The 17,882-nt window shown below is 39.4% G+C and overlaps 1 protein-coding gene across 5 annotated transcripts in view; it reads right to left on the minus strand.

Annotated features, from left to right (window-relative positions):
* The window catches only part of PREX2 (phosphatidylinositol-3,4,5-trisphosphate dependent Rac exchange factor 2), a 347,111-nt gene that overhangs the window by 158,558 nt on the left and 170,671 nt on the right, over window positions 1-17,882 (minus strand). For 4 of the 5 annotated variants that reach the window (XM_045063231.1, XM_045063230.1, XM_045063232.1 and 1 more), the window contains 3 exons: window positions 10,517-10,736; window positions 9,773-9,980; window positions 2,269-2,448 (listed from right to left, as the gene is read on the minus strand). In XM_045063231.1, coding sequence (XP_044919166.1) covers window positions 2,269-2,448; window positions 9,773-9,980; window positions 10,517-10,736 — 608 coding nt within the window. The remainder of the gene's footprint in view (window positions 1-2,268; window positions 2,449-9,772; window positions 9,981-10,516; window positions 10,737-17,882) is intronic. The other variant, XM_045063234.1, reaches the window with a different exon arrangement.

Below are 17,882 nucleotides of genomic sequence, written 5' to 3' on the forward strand. Positions count from 1 at the left end.
CTGAGTTAACGTGCTCATAAAGACAAGGTCCTGTTTCGTGATCTCTGCCTTTCGAGTCTTTCTGGTAGCTTTAAATTATGACTCATCAGCTGCTCTCTGAGCTTCCTGGGAGAGGACAGCACCCTGTCTCCACCACAGAGCTCAGCACTGACCGCCACATCTGGTAAGGGCTCGATAATGGTCAAAGTGGAAGGAAAGAATGAGTAAAAGCTTTGTGTGTGAATATGAACACATTACAAAATTTCAGAAAGAGTATCAGAGATGGAATATTTTTTCCCCCTCAGAATCAGTAAGAAGCACTTATTTAACTTTAAATTTATATTTAAAATTTCTAGTTTAGCCTAGAGGGAGACTCGGAAGGTAATTTTAATTATCTGAGAACTAGAAATTGAGGTAAGAAAAATATTTTTAGATCTATAATTTCTCACTGGAGAAAAACCACAGGTTCCTATTAAATAGTCTACTGGTATCCTTTGAAGCTAAAAGTAAAGGAAATGGTCAAGATGGTTAATCTGTGTTATATACTATTAAATTTCTAGGAATAATTAACTCTTATATATTCGTTAAAATCCTTTTCATGTAGAAATTAGGATAGTACAGTGGTTAAGAGAGAAACCGTGGGCCGGCCCACCTGGTCAAAGTGGAAGGAAAGAATGAGTAAAAGCTTTGTGTGTGAATATGAACACATTACAAAATTTCAGAAAGAGTATCAGAGATGTCTATTACATGTTACATGTCTATTATGTAACTCCTGTGGCCTCAATTTCTTCACGTGTAAAATGGGGTTAATATCAGCATGTGCCATGTAGGACTGTGTTGGGAATTATGTGAGATCATCCTGTTTCCCCGTGTGTCTAGTAAAGATGTTTTTAACATTAGCTATTTGTGCTAAACATCTCTGAAGAGAATAACTTTAATAGTAATTATTTAATATTTTCTCACTGTAAAATACTGTATAATAAATAACAGCGAGTAAGAGAGTTTTTGCCCTTTATTAAAGTAAATAAGACAGGAGGCACGCAAGGGGTGCAGTCCACTGGGCGTTAGACTCTTGGTTTTGGCTCAGGTCATGATCTTAGGGTCATGAGATTTCCATTGTTGGAAGGATGATGGTAGGCAGATGATAACAGACCTTGGAGGGAAGCTGTTACAGGTTGATTGCATCTCCCCCTAAAATCCACAGGTGGAAGTCTGACACTCATGACCCAGAAATACAATCTTGTTTGGAATGAGGACTTTTACAGACATAATTAAGTTAAAATGAAGTCATTATGGTGGGCCCAAATTCAGTATGGCTGGTGACTTCCTGAGAAGGGGAAATGGGGTCACAGGGAAACACTTAAGAGGGAAAGGACAAGAAGACACAGGGATAAGATGGCCATCTACAACCAAGGCAAGAGGCCCAGACCTGATCCTTCCTCCACAGACCTCAGGAAAAAACAGCACTGCTGACACTGTGATCATGGACTTCTGGCCCCAGAACTGTTGGATAATGAATAAAGAAACATCTGCTGTTTAAGCCACCCAGTCCTTGGTACTTTGTTACAGCAATCAAATCAAGATTGTACAAAGTGTGCAAGAGAGGGGCACCTGGTGTCTGTACTGGTTAAGCATCTGCCTTTGGCTTAGTTGTGATCCCAGGGTCCCAGAATCGAGCCCTGTTCAGTGGGGAATCTGCTTCTCCCTCTCCCTCTGACCTTCCCTGCTGCTCCTGCTCACTCTCTCTCAAATGAATAATAATAATAAATCTTTAGAAATTGTGGAAGAGAGGGAAAGAAAGAAGGCTGGTCATGGAGGTAAGCAGGAAAAATTAGTCCAATTTGTTTGGAACACAGAATATAAGAAAAAAAGGAGGAGAAACACACACACACACACACACACACACACACACACAAAGAACTCCTGTTCACCCCACAGTCCAATAATCAGAAACATATATCTGGAAAAAAATGTTAATATAGGCTCAGTTTGCTTATTTGCTATACATGTTACAGAATTTGTAACAGGAACAAGTCCCCCAGATTAGCTCCATAGACCTGGAGGGAAAAAAAAATGCTTTTTCCCAATTACTCAGATTATGAAAAAAGAATAATTTGAAAGATTCTACAGGATCACGATGTTTTATCTGCGGTTGGTAATAGCTGGCGGTTATGTTCTGAGGGTGATAAACAAAAATGATAATCAAAACTTTTTTTCAAGACCTCTGTGGAAAATAAGGAATCATATTTGACTGTGTTGATGACTGAGCTTAAGGAATTGATGAATTACCTGTAAGAATCTCTGTTGCTGATGGTGTCATGACCCGAGTCTTCCTGCTCGTCTCCCGCCATATTAAAACAGACCCGTTTGCTATTTCTCTCTCCCTTCTCGTTGTCACTCTCTGGTGGTACTACGCATTCTGGTGTCTTACGTTCTAATTTAGGAGAATATGTTATGGAAGACAGAAGGCTGCAATGTGATATTAAAAAAAAATAAGTGCACATTTTCAAACTGGCTGCTACAGAGAACTACCTTACTCGTTGAATATGATAGGCTTAGAAATATTTCTAGGGTGTTTGTTTCACGTAAAATTAATTTTTTATTGCATTAAAACAGCTGTATGAAGTTCACTTTTTCCTCTCAGAACAAGTAACAGAAACCGTACCCCATTTAGACAAGGAAACTGTGTTGGTAATCTGTCCCGCCACTTACTGGTTTTGTCATCACAGCAACACTATGATGATTCTCTTTGGCATCTAGGATATGGGGATAATAATAACTAGCACATATGACTCTGTGACAATGAAATGAGAATATACTCCAGTATATAAAGATTGTCACCTCCCTCCCCTAGTCATTATCACTACCATCTGAAAATACTTGGAGAACTTTAAAGGGCCACTTAAATATTAAAATAAACACTAACTGTGCTTAACTATCCCCACTGGCTTACTCTCAGATATTAAAAACCCATTTACCCGGGGCGCCTGGGTGGCTCAGTGGTTTGGGCTGCTGCCTTCGGCTCGGGTCATGATCTCAGGGTCCTGGGATTGAGCCCCGCATCGGGCTCCCTGCTCCGCAGGAAGCCTGCTTCCCCCTCTCTCTCTCTCTCTCTCTCTCTCTCTGCCTGCCTCTCTGCCTACTTGTGATCTCTGTATGTCAAATAAATAAATAAAATCTTTAAAAAAAAAAAAAAACCCATCTACCCATCTACCCCCACCTTGAGTTTCTCCCAAGAGGTCTTTATTGGACAGGAAGAATATCATGTGGCAGTCCTTTCTCACTGCTCATATAAGCAGGTGTTCTGACCATCACAATAGTAAGACATTAAAGAGAGTCACATACAATGTGAGGACAGGAGACAACAGGGGCCACGCCTATATCAACCACAATCTAGTCACGATGGCATGTCGCAATTCTGCCCAAATGGAAAGCTCTTCCACTTGGACTTGAGGCTGAAACACAACCTTTAGTTCTAAACTGGTGTCACACTTGGTGTGGACTCTGGGTAGCATGGATTCTATCACTCCAGATTTGACTGTTGGGCTGTCAAGAGTTTCTGTTAGTACTCTCTCAAAATTATGCCAACATGGAATTGGTCTTTGCTATCAAACAAAATGCTGTAAAACTTGCAAAATGAATTAAACCATAACTTAAGAAAGGGCCCTTGCATGGCCTCTGCAGCCAAAAATCATCTTCTCATTTACCAAGTACGGGAGACACTCTGTCCTAGTCCACAGCACATAAGTGCATATATTCCCACTCATTTTTCTAGTGCAATGTCATGTTTGTTTGATTTCAAGACTCTGAGACTGTCTTATACCTCTTGCGTGTAACCCACCATGTCAGACCCACCATGTCATACTGTGCACTGAGTAAATATTTAAGGGATTTCACTAATTAGTTCATTAGAGACATCTTTTGTACCATGCACTGCTTTGCTGTGCATACAGAAGTTTATAAAACAAACGTAAGCCCCTGTGCTCTTGGAGCTTACGTTCTACTGAGAGGAAACAAACCACAAACAAGTAAACTGTATAGTATATCACATGGAGACAAATATTAAGAAGGAAAATAAAGAAGGGAAGGGGGATGGAGCTGTGACTCCGAACAGTATAGTCAAGGAAGGTCTCACTGTGAGATAACATTTGAATAATATTTTGGCATTTTATACCTTTTAGATACCAGTGAAAATCAGGGGGCTGTTATGCTGCTCAAGGCCCTATGAAGCTATGAATTATTTTAAGCAGTTTTTCTGTTTGCAAGGACACTTTTATGTTTTGGAAGACAGATATGTATTTATTCACTCCCTCCACCCAAAAGCTTAAAACATTAGATTAACTCCAATTACCCGAGCTCTATACTCCACAGACAGATGAACTCTGAATGCCAAAGAGGAAGGAGATGCAGGAGTTCTCATTTGCAAGGAGTACTCTGTGCTTTACGTATCTTTTAAATTAGAAGTCATGGGGACGAACATACTCATTGTTTTTTTCTTTTTTTTTTTTTTAAAGTCCTATGAATTATAGTCACATACTTGCTTTTCATTTTAAACAGCTGTAATCAGGCTTGCACTGACCCTGTGGGAATAAGTGTTAGGCTTACAAATAAATGATAGAAAAGCAGTGTTTTTGATATCGTGTTTTTTGGATAAAATTTCTAGATTCTTAAAAGTAGTAATAGTGCATAAATTTAGCTTTATAATATTTATGCATACAGAAATAGTTTTCCTTCACTTTTGCTCATGTACAATATTAAGCTACCTACTCTAGGTCTGCTAATTCTCAGTTAAAACCCTGAGCGGCCCAATCCCCTTCTCACACCCTTGATGAATACAGATTTTTGTACACAGCATTCTACATCTAACCTGTGTTCTTCTACTAAAGTGAGACTTAAATGTCATCATCTTTACCATTTTCATCATACCTAACATTTGTTGACCTCTTATGCCAGTCACTATGCTAAGTAATCAATTCATCTGATTCTAAAGCCTCCTTAGGAAGTAGCTATGACTGTTATTATGGTGGTGATCCTCATTTTGGAGATGGGGCGAGTGAGACACTCTCTTATATACATATACTTTGCAAATGATGCAGAACAGCCCCTCCCTGCATATCATTTCTATACTCGGGAGAGAGGAAGGAAGTCATTAGTGCTACCCACCATATCCCAGTTCTCCTGGGCACATTGCTGGGTGGCCTCCCTTCCCCCATGTGGCTAAGAATGACCATCTAACTTGTTTTCTAACTTGTTTTCACTTATGTTTGACATAAGTGGAGGTTACCTGAGTCCCTTCTAGGTGCAAGCCTTTGAGCAAATGTGCAGCCTACATCATTCCCTCTTGCTGAGGGGACAACAAGAGACATTCCAGCTGACAGGGGGTCTGTCAGCCTGAACTCTGAGTGAGGTCAGCATGGAGCAGAAACTCTATGACACAGGTGGGCATGGAGAGCAAGCAAGAGAGAAAGCCTATTGTTTCAAGTCTGTAAGGCTTTAGGGTTTTGTTAACATAAAACAAAAACCAGCTGTATAGAGAGTAGGGTACCTAGAAGGATGATGTATGTGACTGGGCTAGAGGAGTCGCTACCTTATTCTGGGGAAGTAGGCACAGTATCAGTATTAGCCTGATACCGAGTGCCTAGAAGGCTAGACGTAGACCTCAGGAGCAGCACTGACAGACGAGGTTTGTCACGTTCCAGGTTCAGAAAAAGACCAGCGCAGCTGGAGCTCAGAGACATGAGAGTGGAAGGATGATAGGGGCAGAGTGTATAGGGCTAAACAGGCCAAAGTAATGTAGTTGATATTATTTTAATGGCATTGCAATGCCATGGAATGGTTTTAAGCAGGGAACAAGCATGATTTACTTTTACAGATCCTTCTGGCATTAGTTGAATGTAGAATGCATTGGAGGGGCATAGCTGGTGAGGGGACACTGGTGACCCAGCCTAAGGTGATAGGAAGGATGCATTCTGATGTATACTTGACTAAACTTGATAAGGTCCTGGAGGTGAAGGGACAGGAACAAGAGCCAAAGGTAACACCCACAGTTTGCCTTGCAGAACTGAAAAGATGGGGAATACTTGACTGAGAAGAGGGAACATGTTCATGGGGGAGGAGTCACAGTAGCTTTCTGCATAAGGAAATCTAGAATTCAGTTTTGGAAACAAATTTTAAGTTTGATATTTAATGTGTTATGTCCCTGTGTTTCATAACCCACATCACAGAGGGGCTGTAGGAATGAAATCAAGCAGTGCTTATATTAATAAAATCTGCCTGGCACATAAACCCCTCTGATACACATTAGTGCTTATGAAGTTGGGCCCTCTTTTCATACATTTACCAGCAAAATGCTCAAAGATAATTCCATCAACAGCCCTACCATTTCTACCCGTAAGCCCAAGTCACTAAGTGTCTGTCCCACAGTGAGGTTTGCTCATGATTCAGTCCGGGGCATCTGGGCCCTATAAGAGACAGGTCTGTTCTCAGCTTTCCTATCTTCACCAGCCCCCAGGACCCTTTATTCATTTCCTCCCTGAGAGAATACACAAATGCTGTATTTTAAAGTCCTGTCAGTGGTTTTGGATTATCCACAAATTATTTTGTCCTTTAATTATGTCTAGTACCTAACTGTCATTATCCAGAAAATAGCCCGTCAGAGGACAAAAGTGTTTAGCTTCAATGAGATAAGAATCATAGAATGTTGAATAAATTCCCAACATCCCCTTATTTCATGGTAATAGACAACAAATGTGTCTCTAGTCCCATCTTTGGATCTGAAGGAAGTAGAAGCATTTAGTGGAATGTCTATGTGTTGAAGGAAATGCTATTTCTAGGAGAAGTGTTCCCAAGGGGCAGGGTAAGCGGACAAGTTCAGGACCAGGCCCTTTCCCAGGAATGAAGGACTTCTAGAAAGGCCAGCCATGAGACGTTGTGAAGCAATTTCTCTTAAAACTTGGCAGAGTATCTGAGATCTGCTTCTCTGCTCTGCAGAGATATCTATGTCTGACCAAGAGTAATTACTACATAGTGAGAAAACTGTTTGGTAACTAGCTTTTCAAATAATTCGTCAAGCTCGACTGCACTGCAGTATCTCTGAATGGGGCAAAAGAGAATCCAGGCACTTGGACGGCTGCACTGTTTTGAAGGGAATATATTGCACATTGAATTATGTGGAACATATTTATATTTAGAATTAAATTATATGGTGCACACAGGGAAGACCAAGTTAGTTTCTCAAATCACTTGCTCATTTCATGTCATTTTCCTAATAAACATGCACAGTAGGGGAAAGACTTTTAGAATAACAGAGTGGGAAACTCTTAAGTAAAAATAGGTAATTATTTTAAGTAGTTTTGGTTAATAAAAATAGCTTAACACCTTTCTTCAATGAAGGCTTCAAATACAAAGCATTTGAAGCCAAATAAAGGGAGCCCTTTGGCTCTACCATTTTCTCGAAAATATATCTACATCAGCTGAACTTTAAAAAAAAAAAAATCAATAAATTAACAAAGACAGCCAAATCTGGACAACTGCCAGGAAGTGCTGAGTAGTCAATGCATTAGAGTCCTGGTCTCCGAGGTACTATGCACTCAGGCACATCAATAATCCTGCCATTGGTAAAGGACTTATCTGAAAAGCAGGAATAATAACTCTTGGCCCAACTGGCAGTGTGGGATTGGTCCAGATGTTCTCCTAAAATCCCTCCGAGAGCTAGGATACATGATTCAGTGCCACTATTTATTGCCTTATTAATAAAGATTCTTACTCTGTGCACTTCCTAAATACTTTAGGGAGAAAAAAAAGCTAGTTTCTAAAATAGAACATATCATATAATAAAATTCCATTTATTAAATGAAACAAAATATTATGCCTTAAGATATTACCTTATGTGTCACAGGGTCATTCTCAAAGAATCCAAAGTATCATACAATTGCCTAAAAATAGCCAGCTGTTCTTTTAGCAACCCCAAACTATTTAATTCATCTGTAAATGGGGCAGTCAGAATATAGTAAACCGATATAATATAAACATTTTTTTTAAAACTAATGTATTAGAACCCATAAAAACAGAATTTCAAGTTCAAATTAACTGATAAAAATGTCAGAACAAATTAGCATAGTAAATAGTAACTATCTAAAGATAACCTTAGAAATATGGCACATCTAATATGGTGATTTTGAGCACTAAATTTCAAAGACATGTAAAATAAGAGATCACGTCGGGGTGCCTAGGTGGCTCAGTCAGTTAAGGGTCTGCCTTCAGCTCAGGTCATGATCTGAAAGCAAGTCCCACATTGGGGGTCCCTACTGAGCAGGGAGCTTGCTTCTCCCTCTGCCCCTCTGCCCCTCTGTGCCACTTGTCCTCGTGGTCTCTCTCTCAAATAAATAAATAAATAAATAAGTTTTTTTTTTTAAAAAAAAAAAAGGAAAGAAAGAAAGAAACACAGTTTTAAAAAGCGAAATCCTGGCAGTTAAGATTTTATTTGTATAATGTCTAATTACCAAAAAGGCTCAGAATAAGTTCTTTTTTTTTTTTTTTAAGATTTTATTTATTTGTTAGAGAGAGTGAGAGAGTGAGCGAGCTCAGGCAGACCGAGCGGTAGGCAGAGGCAGAGGGAGAAGAAGGCTCCCTGCCAAGCAAGGAGCCCAATGTGGGACTTGGTCCCAGGACGCTGGGATCATACCCTGAGCTGAAGGCAGCCGCTTAACCAACTGAGCCACCCAGGAGTCCCAAAATAGGTCCTAAATATTTTATGTCAAAACTGAATTTTCCAGGGAAGTATGGGATGATGTGTGTGGGGCAGGAATTAAACAATATAGAACCAACTGCAATCTAAATGTGTAACTTCATAAAGAGAGCATGACAAAAAGGGAAAATGGTGTCTATACTATTTTCAGATTCTACCAACTTCAGTTCTATCTACCAATTTCAATCCCTTGAATGAGAAGTAAGTATAATGTTAGACACTGCACTATTTTTTGTACTGATTTTTATAATTTTCACCACAAACTTGTAATTTGTTATTATTCTTCATCCTGTTTAATAGGTGAGAGACCAAGCTCCCCCAAAGCCCATGTTTTTGTGACTATACAGAGTTGCCTTGACTGTCTGTGACACACAATCACAACCATGATGTGGCAAAGCATGCCACAGAGTAGAGGCAATTGGCCAACCATCAATTTTTTAAATAAGAATCAGAGTCCACCTCTTTGGAAAAATTTTAATTAACTTCCTCCTCTTCTCCATTCTTGATAAAAATTTCCAAGTGACTGACACAGCTATTTGGGTTATTGCTTAGTAAACCATAAATTCCATCGGGGGGAAAAAAAAGTTCATTCAGTTGTCTTTGGTCTTAGTGATACATAATTTTGCATTTACTCATTTAACAAGTATGTTAAAGATCTGCTGTTTTATATTTTTTATACATATCTACTGAGTGTAGATGTGTTCTGCTCTATAAAGGATACCAGGAAATCTGCATACCTAGTTGGTACTCTATCCATCATATTTTTGAGTTTAATAGTTTCACATTGAGACTTTCTTAGTGTTTTCTATAAGAAAGAATTTTGCCACTCTCTTCCCTGGCATTAAATGCTTCCTTAAAATATAAATGTATATATTTGCCATGTTATATCCCTTTTAAGGTGTTAGAAGGAAGAGGATCTGTATGGTTCATACTCGTGAAATCTTACATTTCTAAAAATGAAAGAGAGAATGATGGATGTTCAAAAGTCACATTTTCTATAGCTATTTTGTTAGGCACATTGAAAACTACAATAAATAAAATACTTACTCATCGATTTGACAAACACACATCTCCACCTCCTTCAGTGCAGTCTGAAGTTTGCCCAGCAGTTTCTGATAAATATCTTGAGTTTCCAGGTCTTCTTCTTTTAACAAGTACCGGAGCCCACGCCCATCCTGCTGTCCCAGAGACAAACCTGAAGGGGCCGCCATGGTCGTGATTGTGTGCTGAATGTACACCATAGGGCTCAGTTTCCCTGAGGAGGTAAGATCATTCCAGAATGATATTTATGACCTTTAACACACAGTAATGGTCCAGTGCAATTCATTAGCTTATATTAAATAAAATGCCAATCCAGTGCTGAATATAATTCAGGAATTAAAGCTTATGGGAATTGTGATTAAAATATCCTTCCATCTCATGCTTTACTGTGATGGTATGGAATGGCACTGTCCATCCCTGAAGCTGCTCCTCCTATATTTTTCTCATTGTTACAGGGCCATTTCAGACTAACGGCCCTCACAACAGGATAAGCTGTGCCTGTCATACATGTAAGGAAGGCAAGAACAATTGTTCTTCTTAGAGGAAAGATAATAAAAATGCATAACTCTATTTTTATTCTATAAACTTTTATGTAGAATTATCCAAATGATTATAGAGAGGAATCCTGTCTTTATAAAATTCAGACTTGTTCAGACATCAGAAATCTATCTTACTTCAGGGATGCTAGAATAGTTAACAATTGCCTAAATTACGTTTCGTGATTTGAGGAAGTTTCAAAAGCTAACATACCTTGCTCAGATTTATTTTCCTTATCATGAGAATTATGTTTCCTGCTATCCAGCTGAACACCAAATGCACTCCCAAGGGAGGTTGATGTTTTGGGATAGGAAACTTCCATTATGTTGACATGGCAGTTGGTGGGGCAGAAATCGCTGCTGTGTAATGGGGAGATTTTAGATTTGGCCTGTTTGAAGGTGGGCCAGGCTCTATTCTTCAGTACACGTGAAAACTATAAATTAAAGGAGAAACAAAGAGCAGTTGTACACACAGCGTTCATCACTCTCATCACCCATAACGAAATATTAAAAAATTTAATTATGTCAGTTGGCACAAGTGAAATAAATGATAAGTTGTTGGAAATTAAGTCATTATTTTAAAACCCACACTTTCTAAGTAAAGAAAAGCAATAAAGGCAGCAAATGCATAGGATTCTTTTGAAACTCTGATTACAAGTTAGATGCTGAAAGACATAAATTTAAGTGACCAGTACCATTACTAAGACCCAAATCCACAGGCTGCTAGGAGTTGAGAGTCTGACAGAGAAGTCCAATTAGCATCCTCAGATACTGAGATAGGAACACAACATTTCAAGTGAGGCCAAGTGGCAGAAGTGGGTAGCTGCCAGATAAAGAGGGGACTATTCCAAACACTGTCAGAAAGCCAGCCCAAACCTGAGTCTATGAACAGTTTGGACAGCAATGGCATGGTGGTGCTGACCCAGAAGGGCAGGACAACAAGCAGAACCAACTGTACCTTCCATGCCTCCTATGAATCACTGCTCAGCATCTGGATCAGGATCAGCCTGTAGACTGGTGTGGACTCTGCTTTTATGTCACTGGAAATAAACTGATACTCAAGGCATCTGCACAACTTTCAAGAATGACCACTCTACTACTTTGAACCTTATGATCAAAATCCATCTAATCCTTGTCATGGTCTAGATGGCTGCCCAAAGTCTGATCTGCACCTAGGTTATTATCTTAAGCTCCCCTCTCCTTGCCCCTTGGGTTTCTTCTCTCCTTCTCTCAGGTCCTGTCACATACGATCTACTCATTCTAAGTCTTTGCATGGCTTATTGGTGTGCCTAGAATGTTCTTCTTCCCTCATCGTCACATTTACTCCTTTGCATTTTCAACTTCTATGAAATCATCACCATTCGTATCGTGAGCCTTCATCTAGATCCAATTTCCTTGGCTATGCAGCACATTGTAACCCTCATTATAATTATGAATGATTTTCTTATCTCTATCTCAGTGGATGGTAAATTCCATGACAGTAATACCCATGTCTATCTTGTGCACCATAAACAGCCATCTCATAGAATTGAACTGGATTATAGTTTCAGAAGCAAAAGACTGAGAACAACCAGGTACATTTGTTTTAGTTGTGTTTAATTTAGTTATAACTGATGTGATTCTGGATAGGTCATGTCTTTCTACCATTCTTAGTAAAACAAGGAATATGGATGGAATGATCTCTGTGTTCTCTTTTTATTTGAAAACTATAAGCAGACCCTTACAGTTTTTACTAGCAGGGAAGTAATTTGGGCACTAAGAGATTAAAAATTCAGACTAACATTGGTTACTATGTAAGTTTTCTAGGTTAAATTAAAAAATAACGATGTGATATCAAAAAACTCACATGTTATAAATGTAAGCTCACCATTAGAATATGAAATATTTTATCTGTATAAGAAATTGTGCCTTCAAATCACATGTCTGAAGCTACATATCTCAGTAAAGTCAAGCACATAGGAGGAAATAAAATGAGATTGGGTTGAAATGCAGGAAATTGTCAACAAAATTACTAATAAATTTGATAATAATATATAAGGAAAATATCCAAAACACTAAAAGAGTGGGAGTAATTTAGAGAATTCCTAGTCTATGCTTTCACCTAATAAAGAAACTGACTTGAAGACTTATCTGGGAAAGACCCAGAATTTAAAGCCAGATTCAACCTGCAGTCAGATGATCTTTTCATTGTGGTTGCAGGACAAAAATCTCAGATAAAACTTCGTGGCACACGCAAAGGCACAGAAATTAATTTTGTTGTGGCACAGCATTGGCCATAATAGGTAGCTTGCCTCTTTTGCTTTCTTTCAAACTTTCTTTTCTTTCTTTCTTTCTTTCTTTCTTTCTTTCTTTCAAGATCTTTATGTATTTATTTGAGAGAAAATGTAAGAGAGAGCATGAGCAGGGGCAGGGGCACAGGGAGGGAGAGAAGCAGACTCTCTGCTGAGCAGGGAGCCCAACTTGGGGCTTGATCCCAGGACCCTGAGGTCACAACCTAATGTGAAGGCAGATGCTTAACCAACTGAGCCACCCAGGCACTCTGCCTTCTGCCATTATAAATTTTTACCTGTTTATTCAAACATAAAAAGAAGCATCTATTCTAGACTCTGCACTAAATGCTCGAGATACAGCCCTTGCCCTCACAGAATTCATGGTCTAGTAGGACACAGGTAAAAACAATATAATATTCTTAAATCTAACAATTATATTATTACAAGTATATGTAATGTCTGTATATAAATATATGACCAGCTATGTGCATATATAACAATTATATAATAAATATAACAGCCAGATAATTAGTAATTTGGTAAGTGCTAAGAAGGAAATGAACAGAGGGATGGGGTGTTACCAGAGTGATCAGGTAAGGGAGAAGATTCCCTTCCGAGTGTGATCACTTTCCTATAGCTTTCCAACATGTATCTCAATACAAATGTATGTTCCCTCTCCCCATACACCCACACGGGGTGTGTAACCAGGCTTAAATGTGCTTGAACTCTTTCAAAGAGTGTCAGAGAGGAAACTTCTCTGCTAAGAGTCTCTCTTGCAGAAGAAAGAGGCTTATGAAAACAGTGCTCCCTTCCATCCTAGGCTGTCCCTAGGAAAGGGGGAGACAAAGGAAGGATCTTAAAGTCATGGGTCCTGGAAATTTACTGAATACATTTTGAGGATCAAAAGTGTACTCTTAGGGGCACTTGGGTGGCTCAGGTGGTTAAGTATCTGCCTTCTACTCAGGTCATAATCCCTGGGTTCTGAGATTGAGCACCAAGTTGGGCTCCCTGCTCTGCAACAGTGGGCTTCTCCCTCTGCCCCTCCCCTGCTTGTATAAATAAATAAATAAAATCTTTAAAAATTTACTCCTAGACAGCATGCCCTAATATGTAATTATGCCACCTTTCTGTAATGCAAACCTAAAATGAAGTAGGTACAGTTCTTGTATCAGTTGTAGTACGTGCATGAGAACACACTCTGGTCAGGCCATCCAGTAGTACATGGCGTCTTTCTTAGAAACATCAAATGAAACACAGAGTTCATTGATCTGCTTTGGAGAAGCTTGCAAGGAAAGACCAAAAAAAAAAAAAAAGCCAAAACAAAAAACAAAACAAAACCAAAAAAAAAAACAACCAACCAAACAAAAAAAACAACTCTTTCCTGTAAAGGAAAATCACAATTTTGTGATAAAGAAACGTACAGGGTATAGGGGAAGGTGAGCTGAAACACTACACTTTAAAGCTATTTTGGATAGCACAGTCCAGACTTACTCCACCTTTATTGCTCTACCCAACAATCACACATCCAGGGCTCTCTAAACCATGCCCTGTTCTAGGCATCTTGGGAAACATCAGTGAATGAAACCGATTTCTGCTTCTGGGAGGTTACATTCTAGTGAGGGGAGAAGCCAGCAATATACATAAGTCAGTTTCATCATGCTAGAAGATGATAAGTGCAGCTGAAAACAAAATCAACAGGAAAAGAGGGCTGGGAGTTTCAGAGGTAAGGTGAAGAACGCATTGCCAATTGCAATCCTCACTGAGAAGCTGGCATTTAAGTAAAATCTTGAAGGAAGGGAGAGCTGGGAATGTGGGCACAGGAACAGAAGCCTTCCCAGCAGAGTGAGCATCCAGTGCGAAAGTTCCAAGGATGGTATGCTTCTATGAACATCAAGAAGACCAGTGTGACTAGAGCAGACAGAGAGGGGGTAGGAAGAGGAGATAGGAGTGGGGAGATATTGGGTGGAGGGAAGGCACAGATCATCTAGGAGCTCAGAGGCCTTTGGAAGGATTTAGCTCTTACTATGATTGAGACTCACAGCCCCTCAGAACAGACTGCCTGTGAGCAAGGGAGGAAGCAAGACTACTTGTGGGAGAGACAACATCGGCTCACCCTAGGCAGTCAGTAATCGAAGCAGTGAGAAAAGGCTGCACAAGGTGAAGGTGGGACCCAGAGAATGGTATGTGAGAGCCAGGAGTAAAGAGTGCATGCAAGGTTTCTAGACTGAGCTATGTGGGGGGTGGGTGTCATTCTCAGGTAGAGAAAACAGCAGCTATGACAAACGGTGCAGGGGCGGGGACAGGACTTTATTTTGGACACATGAAGTCTGAGATAACTATTAGACTCCAACGGAGAGGTCAGATGGCCCAGGGATTGAATGTGATCACCAGGGGATGGAGAATGGAGCGAGAAAAGGGGAGGGAGCAAATGCTGAGCTCTGCAGCAGGAAGAGGTCAGAGAAAAAAGAAGGAAAAAGCATAGAACACTCACTGTGACTGAGCCACCCAGAAAAGACAAAACCAGGCAGAGGTAGGGAAAAGGCTCAAGAGAAGTACAAGGCTGACTGCACAGATGCCACTAAAACAAGGAATAGGATGAGGACGGTGAATGAATTTCGGCAAAATGCAGGTCTTCAGTGATCTTAAAAAGAGCCACCCCAGTTACATGGAGGGGACCTGAGCCCATCTTGAGTGTGTTAAGAATGAAAAGTGAGTGAGACAGCAGGTCTAGACAGCAAGTATAGGGAGCTCTTTTCAGAACAGAGTTCAAGAAATGAAACAAGAGGTAGAGAAAAGTATGAGACTCAAGAGAAATAACTGATTTTGTACTCTAGGTAATATTAAAGCCTATTTGTATGTTGATACAAATAAATAATTCTCAGAAATGGAGCTATGGGTTTCTACTGCATTGGTAGTTAATTCATAAATCATTAACCATGACAACACATTAATATCCAGTTGCAGTCACTTGACTAAAAATAAAAACTAAGACAGAGGTAAGCTACTATTTTACAGATAGTCTCCCATTCCAATTAAGTGTTAAACCCCATTGGCATGGAGTTACAAAAATTCTGTATTGAGGGACAGGGACATGGAGAAAAATTTTGGCTCCAATTTTCCTAATCCACAGGTTAACTTGAGTATTATATGGCATTGGTAATTAAAGGTACTTGGAATATTTCAAGTAAGACTGTGGATTCCTACCTGTAATAGTTTTGGGTAAAGAGGAAGTACCTCTTGAAAGCTCATTAAATATTTATATGGAAGAAGTATCCCTAATACACAAAATAAACCCAATTATGGAATTATTCTCCAACAGGGAATGAATCTAGAATTTAAAAGGGATCTAAGGACAACACAGGGTAAGAATGTTTCTCCAAACAGTGCATAGTTTTATGTCTGGATCACCCACACATCCTGCCCAGAGAAGATGAAAAGCTTGCTTAGGATTCATTCAAGTTTCCAGTATAAGGTCTGAACTTCTCTCATACACGTGTTAAAAAACATCTGTGGCCCTGTACAGCTGGCCAGAAAATCAATTATGATTGCAGCATCCTGGCTATAGAAATGGCAGAAATCAACTTGTTCCTATTTTTAAAACCTAAAACTTTTAGAGTCAAAATAAAGGAAAACCAGCCTTCGTGAGATTTTAGTTTCTATGGATACATTTAGTTTTACAAAAAGAGAGGTATTTGAAGCCTTCATCTGGAAGAAAAAAAATACATGTTACTAATAATAGTTTAAAAGTAAGTTTGTGGAAATTAAAAATATATATTCACAAATGCTATAGTTTCTGTGGACATGCCTTTGCTACACAAACGGAGCTAACCTTACATAACCTAGTATGGCTATTATTGTCTTCGCTGTTTGAATTTTGTTTGAATAAAAAATATCCCTGAAATATTTTCCTTTTAATCTTGTTTCTCTATCTAGTGAGAAAGACAGTCAATTATTCTAAATATGCATAGTCAATAAGGGATGACGAAAGAACACCTTACAAAGTGTTTACGTCCTAGCTGACTGCAAGATTCTCCTTATTTCTAAAATTAAAAATAAAAACATGTGAGACAGCATTCCATAGGATGGATACCTAGTCTGCTATGCTATTTGCCAGCTAAGTGACCTTAAGCAAATTCTTAATCTCCCTGCGAAAGGAGCAGATGGTATGAGTATTCAGTACATATGGCTGTTTCGAGGCTCAAACAATAATGTACATCCACGAGCCTTCCACATTCAGTGATATTATTTTTATCATCTAAAATCACTGCGCATTAACCTGTCCATCTCTGATTTAAAAGCTTTCTAGGCTATTAGTAACTTCCGAGAAAATGGAAGATACTTTTTACTCCCCAGGATGATGTTTTTGAGAATTCCCAACATTTGGGCAAAAACCTTGCCCCTTCTGCTTCTAATCCTACCCCCAACATACTCTCCAGTTTATCACAAACCAGATTTTGGTTGGAAACCAAGCTATAACACCATTTTCCATCCACCATGACCCATCCATCATAGAACCAGATGCATCCTACCTCCTATGCTCCACTTGAATTGATTGTTTTCTCTCCATCCCTAATGCTTCTACATGAGACCAAGTCACCATAGACTTGTACTCTTTTACAAACAAATCTGATTATTATGCCATTCTAAAATATCACCCGAAAAAACAGATTTTGTCAGTTTTCTTCTTAATGGTATCCAACTCGAACCCTCCTTTCGAGTCTAGGCAATATGCCAGTTCTTTATCAGTAAAATCAGTCTCGTTTCTACATCTTTTTCTTTTCTTTTTTTTTTTTTAAAGATTTTTTTTTAATTTATTTGACAGGCAGAGATTACAAGTAGGCAGAGAGGCAGGCAGAGAGAGAGGGGAAGAAGCAGGCTCTCCGCCTAGCAGAGAGCCCGATGCGGGGCTCAATCCCAGGACCCTGGGATCATGACCTGAGCCGAAGGCAGAGGCTTTAACCCACTGAGCCACCCAGGTGCCCCTCGTTTCTACATCTTTGCCTTCACTTACGAGATCCCTCTGTCTTCACTTACGAGATCTCTCTTTCCTGGAGTCCTTTCTCTATTTCTCTTCTCGCTGACAAATCTTTCAACTTGCAGCAGCTAGCAACTGCTGACTACTCCATCCACAATAATTTCTCCTTTATTGAAATGCTATTGTCCTCGTAGTTGGACCCATAGTGTTTAGCTGTGTAGTGGGATTTAGCTGTGGAATTGGAACAATACATATGCTATGTAGCGTAGTGTCAAATGCAGATAAGCAAAGAAAAACCAAACTTATGATAAAGGGGAACAAGGTTCAAAATCCAC

This window comes from Mustela putorius, unplaced genomic scaffold (genome assembly GCF_011764305.1).
Source record: "Mustela putorius furo isolate JIRA1106 unplaced genomic scaffold, ASM1176430v1.1 tig00003846_pilon_pilon_pilon, whole genome shotgun sequence".
NCBI classification, from domain to species: domain Eukaryota; kingdom Metazoa; phylum Chordata; class Mammalia; order Carnivora; family Mustelidae; genus Mustela; species Mustela putorius.